The sequence below is a fragment of the Rhinolophus ferrumequinum genome, chromosome 25, assembly GCF_004115265.2.
Source record: "Rhinolophus ferrumequinum isolate MPI-CBG mRhiFer1 chromosome 25, mRhiFer1_v1.p, whole genome shotgun sequence".
NCBI lineage: Eukaryota > Metazoa > Chordata > Mammalia > Chiroptera > Rhinolophidae > Rhinolophus > Rhinolophus ferrumequinum.
In genome coordinates, this window is record NC_046308.1 from 39,777,986 (window position 1) to 39,790,820 (window position 12,835).

A 12,835-nucleotide genomic window follows, 5' to 3' on the forward strand; every position below is an offset into this window, starting at 1 on the left:
TAGTGGCTTCGTAAAAAGTGTTTGGGAGTCTTCCCTCCTTCTGGATTTTTTGGAAGAGCTTGAGGAGAATAGGTGATAATTCTTTTTTGAACGTTTTGTAAAATTCACCTTTAAAGCAATCTGGTCCAGGGCTTTTGTTTGTTGGGAGATTGTTGATTACTGATTCAATTTCCGTGGTGGTAATCAGTCTATTCAGGTTTTCTGTTTCTTCTTGAGTTAGGCTTGGAAGGTTGTACGCCTCTAGAAAATTGTCCATTTCTTCCAGATTGTCAAATTTGTTGGCATATAGTTGCTCATAGTAACTTCTTAAAATTTTTTGTATTTCTGCGGTGTCCATTGTCACTTCTCCTCTTTCATTTCTGATTTTATTAATTTGGGTCCTCTGTCTCTTTTTTTTTAAATGAGTCTGGCTAAAGGTTTGTCAATTTTATTTATCTTCTCTAAGAACCAACTCTTGGATTCATTGATCTTTTGTATTGTCTTTCTGGTTTCTATTTCATTCATTTCTGCTCTGATCTTTATTATCTCCTTCCTTGTGCTCCCTTTGGGCTTATTTTGCTGTTCTTTTTCCAGATCCCTTAAGTGTGAAGATAAACTGTTGATTAGTGATGTTTCTTGTTTCTTTAGGTAGGCCTGCAAAGCTATGAATTTCCCTCTTAGGACTGCTTTCACGGCATCCCATAGATTTTGGTTTGTCGTGTTTTCATTTTCGTTTGTCTGGAGATATCTTTTGATTTCTTCCTTGATCTCCTGCTTGACCCATTCATTATTTAGTAATAAGTTATTCAGCCTCCAGGAATTGCTGTGTCTTCCAGTTTTTTTCCTGTAGTTCATTTCTAATTTCATAGCATTGTGATCAGAGAAGACAATTGGTATGATTTCAATTTTCTTAAATTTATCAAGACTTGTTTTGTGGCCTAACATATGGTCTATCTTGGAAAATGTTCCATGTGAGCTTGAGAAAAACGTGTATTTTGCAGCATTGGGGTGAAATGTTCTGAAAATATCGATTAAATCCAAGTGGTCCAATGTATCATTTAAGGCTGTTGTTTCCATATTGATTTTCTGTCTGGAAGACCTGTCCCTTGTGGTCAGAGGTGTGTTGAAGTCCCCTACTATGATAGTGTTACTGTTGATCTCTGTCTTTATGTCAGTCAGTACCTGTTTTATATATTCAGGTGCTCCTATGTTGGATGCATAGATGTTTACTAGGGTTATGTCCTCTTGTCGGATCGATCCCTTTATTATTATATAGTGCCCATCTTTATCTTTTAATATGTTCTTCATTTTAAAGTCTATTTTGTCAGATATAAGTATTGCAACTCCAGCTTTTTTCTCGTTTCCATTTGCATGAAATATCTTACTCCAACCCTTCACTTTCAGCCTGTGGGTGTCTTTTGTTCTGAGGTGAGTCTCTTGTATACAGCATATACAAGCGTCTTGCTTTCTTATCCAGTCAGCCACCCTATGTCTCTTGATTGGAGCATTTGATCCGTTTACGTTTAAAGTGATTATTGATAGGTACATAGTTATGGCCATTTTTAAATTTGTAGTTAGGTTGTTTTGATCTTTCTTCTATTTACAGAAGTCCTTTTAGTATTTCTTGCAATGCTGGCTTGGTTGTAATAAATTCCTTTAGCTTATTTTTTTCTTGAAAGCTCTTTATCTCTCCATCAACTTTAAATGATAGCCTTGGTGGATAAAGCAATATAGGTTGTAGGCCTTTGTTTTCCATCACTTTGAGTATCTCCTGCCACTCCCTCCTGGCCTTCAATGTTTCTGTAGAAAAGTCATTTGATAGTCTTATGGGAGTTTCCTTGTATGTAACCTTCTGTCTTTCTCTTGCTGCTTTTAGGATTCGCTCTTTGTCCTTAAGCTTTGCCATCTTAACTATAATGTGTCTTGGTGTGGACCTGTTTGTGTTTATCCTGGTTGGAACTCTCTGCACTTCCTGGGCTTGTATGTTGGTTTCCTTCATCAGGTTGGGGAAGTTTTCGGACATTATTACTTCAAATATGTTCTCAATCCCTTGCTTCCTCTCTTCACCTTCTGGTATTCCTATGATGCGCATGTTGTTGCGCTTGATGTTATCCCAGAGGTCTCTTAAGCCATCCTCATTGTTTTTTATTCTTTTTTCTTTCTGTTGTTCCGTTTGGGTGATCTCTGCTACCTTGTCTTCTAAGTCGCTGATTCGATCCTCTGCTTCATCTAACCTGCTGGTAATTCCTTCAAGTGAGTTCTTAATTTCGGTAATTGTGTTCTTTAGTTCTAACTGGTTGTTCGTTATGATTTCTACATCCTTCTTTATGTCTTCTCTAAGCTCCTTCAACATTCTTATCACCAGTGTTCTGAACTCTGTCTCTGAAAGGTTGGTTACCTCTGCTTTATTTGGGTGCAGTTGTGGAGGTTTCTTCTGTTCTTTTATTTGGGATGTGTATCTTTGTTTCCCCAATCTGCCTGACTCTCTGTGTTTGTTTTGATGAGTTAGGTAGAGCCCCTAGAGTTCTTATTTCTTGCTAGGTTATCTTATGTAGTATGTGTCCTTTATATTTGTCTTGCACTACTTCGTTCTTCTCCTCTGCGTGTGCTCCAAAGGTGACTCTTGTGTTGTGTATATTGTCCTGTTCAAGAAGATCTGTAATTGCTTTTTGCTTGTGAGTAGGTGGGGTTAACTCCTAGGCTGATCGTTGGCTCTGCCCCCCGCAGGGCGTTCTGCTGCGTGAGGGTTGATCACTTAAATGTGGTTTGGCCTCTATGGGCTCTAGTGCCTGCAGAGAATTCCCTCTGGGTGTGTGACTTGTAGGTCAAACCCAGTAGTACTCTGGTTTGGTCTGGAGTTGGCCTCTGTATATGTTGAATCTTGTGCCTCTTAAGCTGGGCCCTGGTAGGGCAGTTTCAGAACAAAGCAAATCACCAAGCACAACAACAACAACAAAGAAAAAAATCAAATATATTCACATGTAAAAACACCCGGTAACCCCCACTCGACACAGGCAAAGATATCAAAGATACAAAGACAAAACACAACAAAACAAAACAAAGCAAAACATAAAGCAGCGCCAGTCTTGGCTTAAGCCCACCAAGTAATGTCCAGGTTGTCCTCTGCTGTACCAAAGAGCCCCCTGCTTATTACACAGGCAGAGCCGGTCACCTGGTTCCCAGAGTGACTTTGGGACTATAGATTTAAATGCGTGGGCCTGAGGGTTCTGGATGATAGTTTTTACAAAGTCAGTGCAGTTTCTGCCTTTGCCTGCACATATGCACACTGAGAGTAGCACCACCAGCCCCATGTCCAGTATTCCTGAGTCTTAGGGCACTTCTTCAGTGTGTGTGTGTGTATGGGGGTGTGCGGGCGGAAGATTTCTGAGCTGTTGAAAGCCCAGAGCTGCGTCTGCTGCTTACTGCTGATCCCTGGGAGTGTCTCTGCAGTTGCACTTGCCCCACCCTAGGCAGGCCAGAAAGGGTGGGGGTTGGGGATGGAGGGGTCTTCTCTCTCCCAGCCCAGCCGCGCGTCACCCTCTTCCCGCAGGCCAGAAAAGGTGGTGGCTGGGGGTGGAGGAGTCTCTTCTCTCCTAGCCCAGCCAAAATCACACTCTTCCCAGCCTCTTCCCTGGGTCAGAGCTGCCCGTCAGGCTTCCCAGAGCCTGAGCACTACTATGGCTCCTCTGTAATCTGCCACTACTCCTCAGTTCAGGGGCCAGTTTAAGTCTCTGGAAGGGCGGGGTAGGATTGGAAGAGCGGGGGGGAGGGGCCCAGGTATGGAGTCTGTGTTCTTTGTCCACCCTAGGGCCCACTAACCGCCCTCCTAGTGGGAGAAATCAGCTGTGGGATGCAGGGAAAGAGCCCACCTCCTGGTCTCTGTGCTCTCCGTTCCGCCCTGGGATCCCGTGCGTGCCCGGAACTGTGGGTGCCACCGCGGTTTTCGCCGCCACCGCTGCCGGCCAGACTCCGCCGCGGGGCCCCGCGTTTTCACTCCGCTCCCTTCCTTCCTTCCCCTGCTCGCCCAATTAGCGCACCTTCAAGTAATTTTTCCACGAGTCTCTTAGTTGTTCTGTGTGATGAGCAAATAGTTCTTTGATGGGTTACAGGTCCCATTTGTAATAAAATCCGGAGGAGAACTCAGAAAGTGTGCCCCGCTGCTGCCATTCCTATGATGTCATCTCGAAACCTATGTAGTTTTGTTGACCATTGTCCCCCCAATAAATTTTAATAAAATAAAAAAAGTGTTAGGAATTTTTCAGTGCAGTTTGACATTTTCCAATTGTAATTATCCTTATCTCTATCTGTTTAATAGAACTAATGGATTTACGAAAGACAGCTGCCATCAGAGAGGTTAAAAGCTGCTATCTTCCAGTTTTCCCCTCCACCTCTAGCACAACCCTTCTCTCCTACAAAACCCCCAGCCCAGCAGTGGGTCTGTCTGCCAAGTCAAAGGCTGCGAGAGAACTGGGGGACCTATTAGTCTCGCTTGGGATGGAATGGGATGGATCAATGAAAGACTCAGCAGGCCAGCTCTTCTGGGAAGGAGAAAGGCTGGCTTTTGGAAGTGGAAGGCAGTGGGCCAAGCTGCAGGAGGATGGCGAGGCTGTGAAAGGCACAGCCTGTGTTGGACAGGGCCATAGGACAAGGGCGCAAATACCTAAGTGCAGAGTCTTCAGGGGACACGGAGGACCCTTGGATAAAAAAATTAGAATAAATACCCATTTCAACAGGCAGCCCTTGCTCTCCGCTGGTTGATTCCCTTGGCTACAGGGTTTGGTTCTGCAAAAAGCTATATTCCCAGGAAGGCAGCACTTTTACATCTTTTGGGAGGCAGCTGACATAATACTGACCTCAGAGGACGGTGGTAAGGGTTTAGTGAGATAACACGAGTTCACTGTTGTGCACAGTGCCCCAAATCAGGAAAGTCTCCATCCCACTTCCACCTGCCAGGCACGCATGCCTCAGAGTGTATGGTTTGCAGACCTGTTCCATGGAGCAGATGGTAACTGACAGAGAGGGATGAGGGTCCAAAGCGTTGCAGAACAGCATAAGCTCAAATGCTTGAACAACATATTTCACTTGCTTCTCAGTTTTGTCCCATCCCACACCTAGACTTGGCCCCAAAACAGGCAGGGAGGGCCACACCATGGGGGCCAGAAGAGGAGACAGAGAGGGGGTGGGGGCGCAGGGTCAGGCTTCTGGCTCACAGGAGGACAACTGTGCCTTGCTTGGCCATTGAGGCTGTCCCCTTCCCTGATGGCGAGGATGGGCATGGGAAGAATGTAGCTTTTGTACTCCCGTCAACCTCCTAATTTCTGGGTGTGTTTCCAGGCTGGGGCCCAGCAGTGTCCCTACCCTGAGAACTGCCTTCTGTGTGTCCTAAGCTCCTTCATATACAGTGGATTTAACACCCACAAGTGCCCTGGAGGCAGGTATTACCATTATTATAACCACAGTACATTTATATATATATTTAATATATAATCATATGTAGGTAGAGGTCAAATCACTGAATCACTGAGGTGGGAGAAATGCAGTAACTGAGATCATAGAGCTAGAGATCCTGGGACAGGCCAAGATCCAAATCCAGGTTTTCTGATTCCAAGTTCGGGGCTCTGATTCACTACTCGAGTAGGCATGGGAAGGCCTCGGTCCTTCAATAAAATAAGAAAGATGGTCCCTCACTTGTGTCTCTTCCACAGCACTCAGAGAGGTAGGGAGAGGTGGTAACAAGAACCATGCAACCTTGAAAATGGACTTAATCTCTCTTGTCTTCATGCATATAATAAGAATGTTTATAGAAGCCATCTTAAATAGTTATCCTGAGGTTTAAATGAGGTAATTTAATATCCTCAGTAGAGTGTTTGGCACATAATAAATGCTCAATAAATGGTTAATTTTGTATTGCTGTGAGCAAAAAGCCTCCCACAGTGCCTCCTAGGAGGGGCATGGGGAAGGCCCAGTTACTTTCACAAGGGGCCCTGGGTATTATTCCCCATACCTCATCCTTCACCCCGTACTGCCACAACCACAGCTGCATGATAAAGTAACAGTAATTAAACTTGTATTATGTTCTGGGCCCAGATACCTTCTACCCAATCACCCTGAGAGGCATTATTATCCCCATTTCACACAGGAAGGAACTAAGGCTCAGAGATGTCAAGTGATCTGCTTAATATCATACAACTCATGAGTGGTGGGGCGGCCTGGTTTGACTCCAAAGGTGGTTCTCTTTTATTGCACTTTTCTGCCTTTCTCTTCAGCTGCACTTCCTCCCCAGGAGATCAGAGTCTGCTCCTTTCCAACAACATGGACCAAGTTTACGGAACACTTGCATGGTATAAGGACAGAGCCAAACTATTCTCATTCTGCTCTAGGTCAGGACCTGGCCTTGTTCAAAGGAATTCAGGAAGGAAAAGAAAGGAAATCTCTCATGTACCACATATGTTCCCTAGGTGTGGACACTGTGTTATACTCTATGCTGTCCTATTTAATTCCCTCAGCCATCCTGGGAGGGAGGTAAAATTGTCCCATTTGGAAAATTGTCCCCATGTTTTAGATGAGACAGCAAGATGCTCTTAGAGAATGCCTCAGTCACTTCCCCAAGATCACATAGGAAGTAAATAACTAGCAGAAGGTGTAGGGGTACAGGACACATAGCCATAAAAAGGACATTAAAATATTTAGCAACACCAAAGCAAGCAAAAAAAAAAAAAAGAAAAAAAAAGAAATGAAAAAAAGATGATTTGAGCTATGTACAAAGTACCAGGAACATATACAGCATATTACACTTGTGACCACATGGAACTGAAGGCTCTGGTGAAACTCAGGTCCACCCTGAGTTTCAAAAGGTAACTCCAAACTCTCCTTGGAAGACCCAAACAACAAACTGCCCCAGGCTCCATGCGGATAACCAGGACGGCCATGCCTGGGGTCCTCCCCACATCTCCTCCCCCAGCCTCATTAGAACTAGGCACTTTCAGATGTTCTAATTTTTTTTCCCATTAAAGAAAAACAATGTTATCTACAATACAACTCTACTTGGTCCAAAACCTTATTAAAAAACGGCTTTTGGGAAGGAGAGTAAATGATATGATTCCCCGTGGAATGATCTCAATTATGGCTAATTTTGATGGCTGAAAAATAGAATTAAATTCCTGTTTCTAATTTGACTTGCAGTGTCTCTTGGCCCTGAATTAATAAGATGGAAGCATGTCTCCTCCCAAGCTCTGAGCTGCATTTCCCTTCAGTCCCTCATTTCTTTATTCTTTGATTAAATTTTAATCCTTTCTGCCCTTGAACTTCTCCTGCTCTGCCCCACCTTTCTTCCCTGGGCCCTGGTGGGTGGGGCCGGAGTTGATCAGCAGCCTCAATGGATGAGTTCTCCAAGCTGAGGTGGCACGGTGTTGTTGATAAGTCCCACTTGGGCTGTGGGCTGGCCTCTCTGGCACCTGGGCAGGCTCATCCTCCCCAGGACTGTGTCTGTGCTCAGTCATCCTGCACCCAGCTCTGCCCTTCAAAGGACCTTGTACCTGCAAGGCAGAGCCTGCCCTGAGCCACTGCTCTGAGGCCTTTTGTGCAGACCAGGAGGGTGGGAGGAGCCATGGAGGAGGAAGGCCTGACTCAGAGTCGGAGGACTTAAGTTAGTCTTGACTTTGCCATATACCAGCTGTGTGACCTTCGGGAAGTAATAGCTCAAGGACTGTTTTCTTGGCTCTAGAATGACTTGGGAAGAGGGTAAAATGACAAAACATAAGTGAAAGTGCTTTGCAATCTGTAAGAAACTTTGAATGTCAAGGAATATCATAATTCTACTGGAAAGAGTCCCGGGCTAGGAGGCCACAGAGTCTAGCATAGGACCTAGAGCACAGCAGATGCTTAACAAACACCTGAACAACTTGTTTCCCAAGCCCAGGACGAGTTGCAGCAGAGGAAACAGGACGCACTAATAGCAAGAGAGACTGTGGCTAGCCACAAGAATTTCCTGTCCAGAGTGGCTCAGTTGGTTAGAGCGCGAGCTCTGGGCAATGGGGCTACTGGTTCGATTCCCACATGGGCCAGCGAGCTGCGCCCTCCGCAATTAGAATGAAGTCAATGAGCTGCCGCTCAGCTCTGGGGTGTCCAGATGGCTCAGCTGGTTGGAGCGTGGGCTCTCAACCACAAGGTTGCCGGGCAAGGGATGGTGGTCTGTGCCCCCTGCAGCTAACAACAGCAACTGGACCTGGAGCTGAGCTGCGCCCTTCACAACTAAGAATGAAAGGACAACAACTTGACTTGGAAAAAGTCCCGTTCCCCTTCCCCAATAAAATCTTAAAAAAAAAAGAATTTCCTGTCCGGTTGGTGAGATATTGTACCCAGCACTGAGGAAGACTGCAGGAGAATCTTTTTCTGGAGCTATTTACAGCCTGTCCTTTGTCCTTCAACATTCCCACTGCGTGCCTGGGGTGCAGCAATTGAGTCCTGCCTGAGTGGGCTTGTGGCAGAAATGTCCAGGGGAGAATGTTTGATTCTGTTACACTATTCAATGGCACCCACATGATGAGGATCCCACGTGACTAGGGCCACCAACAGAATGCAATGTTTCCCAGCCACATTCCATCAAATATCAGCATCCTATGGGCTTTCAGCTCAGCATCCTTTGGGGCTTATTGGTTAAACGTATTTGGAAGATGACGAGGTAAAATGATAGTTTTGATCAGAGGGCAATTCCGAGTTTCCACGTTAATGTGTGCTGGGAATCTCCACGGGGGAAATAGAACAAAGTGCTATCTCTCTCTCTCTTTCTTTTTGGCAACAAAACTCTTCATTCACAAAAGAATTATCATCTAAGGTAGTGCTGTCCAATACAACTTTCTGTGTTGATGGAAATGTTCTATATCCACAAGTGGTCACTGAATATTTGAAATATGCTTGGTGAGACTGAGGAACTGGATTTTAAATGTTATTTAATTTTAAAGTGGGGTAATTCCAACACCTCCAAACCCACCGGGTTGTAATTTAACTAAGTGATATAGAAAGCACACATAGCTTGGACTCAGTTACTTTTGTTTCTCTTGTAGCACAGAGGTAATCACCCACCTATGTTGAGTACTGGATGCACGTGTGGAGGCCATCAGGTGCAAAGGCATGGCAAAGAAGGTGCAGGAAAAGGGCGTTTGTTTACGGATGCCATCAGGCTTCCAGGGTGGAGGAAGGACCTGAGCATGCAGAGCACTCCTGAGCAACCGTGGAAAGAAGCCCTGAAGAAATGGCATAGCTCTGCCAGGGCAGCCCACTCAGACTCGCAGGGTAGGACCTGAACAGCTGAAGAGCGCAGGACACAGATGCCTGGGGTTTGTGCACTGGAACCCAGTGACAGCCAGGGGCCAGCACCTGCCTGAGCAATGTGGACGTGCAGCTGCCACCAGGAGCACACTGATGAAAGTGCTGGCTTAAATTAGCTGGATCTCATAGTACTAAATTTATGTCACAGATTTATGTCGGGGAGTCAGAAAAACACATTTCTAAAACCTGCATTTGCAAAAAAATGCTTTATCAGGAACTGACCTTGGACCTTGCTCCATCAGCAAAAGTCACTCTGCAGGGGAAGAAGCTCTTCAACCCATCAAATACAAATGCATCCAATTTTATATTCCCCCACCCCTCTTTTTTGTAACTCCTTAACAATGAGGCTGAAAATGTGGGAATTGAGTTTGCAGATGCAAAAAGGTTTGGATATTAGCCAGTCTCCCTGCAACCCAGTTCTCCCTGTTCTGCCAAGGGCATTCTTCCAAAAGGTGCTCCTGGGCTTCTCTCTCTCTCTCTCTCTCTCTCTCTCTCTCTCTCTCTCTCTCTCTCTCTCTCTCTCTCTCTCTCTCTCTCACACACACACACACACACACACACACACAGGATAAACAGCCAAGCACACATGGGATGCCAGAACCCTCTGGTTATCAGCCCCATGCTCTCAGGGAGCCCTCCCCTTCCTCGCATATCTCCAGCCAGGAGCAAATCAATCAGGTTGAAATCAACAAGCCAGACTGTCTGGGGTACAGCCAGCCTGGGGAAACTTACATTCTGCTTTGGCACAAATGAGGCAGGCAGTGGTGCAGTTGAAGAAGTTCAGGATCCCAGCGACAGCCACGCTGATGTCGGTGTTGCTGGGGTGGAGGTTCAGGGTTGTGAATCTCTGGAACTGGAGCTTGATAAACTCCTCCGGGGCTACTTTGAAATGAGGGACCTGAGAGGAAGAGCAGAAATGAGCAGCAGGGAGGATCCAGAATGAGTGAGAAAGAAAGCAAGCAAGAAAGCAAGAAAAAAGGAGGGAAGGGAAGGGAAGGGACAGGAAGAGAAGGGAAGAAAGAAAGAGAGAGAGAGAGAGAGAGAGAGAGAGAGAGAGAGAGAGAGAGAGAGAGAGAGAGAGAGAGAGAAAGCAAGCAAGAAAGAAAAAAAGAAGGAGGGAAGGGAAAAGAAGGGAAAGGAAAGGAAGAGAAGGGAAGAAAGGAGAGAGAGAGAGAGAGAGAGAGAGAGAGAGAGAGAGAGAGAGAGAGAGAGAGAGAGAAAGAAGGAGGGAAGGGAAGGGAAAATAAGGGAAGGGAAAGGAAAGGAAGAGAAGAGAAGAAAGAAAGAAAAAAAGAAAGAAAGAAGGAACGAGCCATGACTGAGACAAGGCTGTGGAGGACGAATTCTTCTATGTAAGACCTTTACCACACACCAGTGGGAGATGGAGCTTGCAGAACTCAGGGCACCCACTCCACAGGAGAAGACAAGATGACATCCCTGACAACACTTAAGATAGGAAGACCCAGGATGGGAAATCCTTCAGATGGAGACCTATATACGTAAATGTATTGTGGACCTTAGAACTGGGTTATGTGGCCCTGAGAAGATAAAAGAATAGGCCTTTATTCTCAGAGGAACTGCCAGCTGCTGAGCAGCTTAGACAAATGGCTCTTGAAGGCATAATCCTTACGATATTTTATTTGTAGTTAATAAATCAGAGCACAGATGGCAGAAAGAGAAAAACACTTCCATGGGAACTAAGAGAGGAGGCCATCAGCCCAGCATAGCCAGCAAGTATATAAAGCAGCTCCCAGCAAACTTCCTGGGGGAAAGCCTGGGGTGGGTTCCTCCTTAAACATGCATATAGAGAAGGAAGCATCCATCACAGGCTGGGGAAATCATCTAGAGAGCCTCCAGATGGAGCCAGGTAAATAAATACTTGCGTTGGCTTCATTAGGACAGTGCCAACTTCCCTCTGTGTCTATTACTAACATTTCCAGGAGGCACTGACCCTGCCTTCTGCCTCTCTTCTCCTGGGAAGAGATATTAACAGGCTCCGATGGCTGCTTTATTGGCAGCTTAGGTTGCTGGGTAGGTAATAAGAAAGTTAAAACACAGTAAGTTGTGTCTACCTTGATTTTATTCTGTCTCCCTCTACCCTAATACACAGAGCCAGGGGAGCTGAAGGCTACTTGGTACCCCTATTGGAGATGGGGCTGAAACCTTAACCCTTACCTTCCCTTAGGACCAGTGCCCTATAGGAGGGCCAAATTACAGCAAGCAGGGGTTAGACTGATGTTAAGGCAAGTATGATTGAGGGTAGACAGCAGGAAGAACTTCCAGATGGTGAGTTGGTTGGCTCCGTGAATGGGTTATTTAAAAATGATTTTATTGGCCTGGGCTGGCCCAGAATCTGGGATAATATTGAGGTGATCTCTTTAGGAGTCTGCTACCTTATTGTTTTAAACTTCTGGGAGAGGTCAGCCAGAGACTGAACCTCCTCTGAGACTGGATAAAGGGAGGGTACAGATTTAGCAGAAATGAGGGAGAAAATTTCTCAGTTCAACTGGGATTAGCCCTTCAACTACAGGGAGAGGTCAATCAATATTTCCAGCAGAGAATGAAAAATGTAGACTTGGGGAGAGTCTAGTAAATTATGAGACAAGACTCTAAAGAGTGAAGTTGACCTGGGGTATGTCATAAAGAATCTTTCTTCCTAGCTTATATTTTACATCCCATATGATCTGTCTAAGATGAATAACAAATGCTCCTTGAAAAGGTAAAAAAGTCACAAAGAGGCAAGATGGAGACAAAGACTGGGCAGGCGCAAGGCGGCCTGGCGGGCCAGCATGCACACGTGAGCATCTCTGACCCAGGCCTTCGCTGTGTGGACATCCCGCCTCGAGTTCCATTGTCAACTGACTTGCCCGCTGTGTACTGTACCCTTAGAGATACCCTTGAATCCATGGGTTCCAGAGATGGATCAGGGAAAAGACTTTAAAGTGAGGGACAAATGGGTTATAGAGTCTAGAGACTGGGGCTTGCATCCAGGTTCTGCTGTGTGATTTGGGGCAAATTGCTTAACCTATCTAAGCTTCATTACAATGAAGATAACAATAGGTACTTCTTGGAGCTTTGAGAGGATAAAACGAGATCCTGCATGAAGGATGTAATAACTCGGTACCTAACATGCAGTACATATTCAAGCAATGCCTTTTCTTCTACTCTTCTCCTTTTCTCCCAAAATATAGGAGCTCCCAAAAAAACTCTTGGAGCCGTATATGCAGGGGGTGAAGGTTGAGGGGCCTCCCCAGGAGGGGGAATTGCTGGAAAGTACCCACTATAGCCTGCCATTCTTAGGGCTGCTGGGGAAGCAGCCGGCTGCTCTGATGAGCCAGGCAGGGATGGCCCAGGCCAATCCTGCTAATTTTCTCTCTAGGACCAAGATCAATCCATTATTGATTCGCAATTGCAAATGCACCCCAGGAAGTCATTTTGGAGGTGTGTGGGAGAAGGAGAGGTGAGCAGCATGGAGGGGAGTGCAGCAAAGCAGGAAGTGGCCAGTCACAGGGGCAACAAGGACTTAAGG

At 45.7% G+C, this 12,835-nt stretch overlaps 1 protein-coding gene across 3 annotated transcripts in view; it reads right to left on the bottom strand.

The window, feature by feature from the left end:
- GRIK4 (glutamate ionotropic receptor kainate type subunit 4) overlaps positions 1 to 12,835 on the bottom strand; it is a 637,398-nt gene that overhangs the window by 196,704 nt on the left and 427,859 nt on the right. For all 3 annotated transcript variants that reach the window (XM_033098464.1, XM_033098465.1, XM_033098466.1), the window contains one exon: positions 10,039 to 10,204. In XM_033098464.1, coding sequence (XP_032954355.1) covers positions 10,039 to 10,204 — 166 coding nt within the window. The remainder of the gene's footprint in view (positions 1 to 10,038; positions 10,205 to 12,835) is intronic.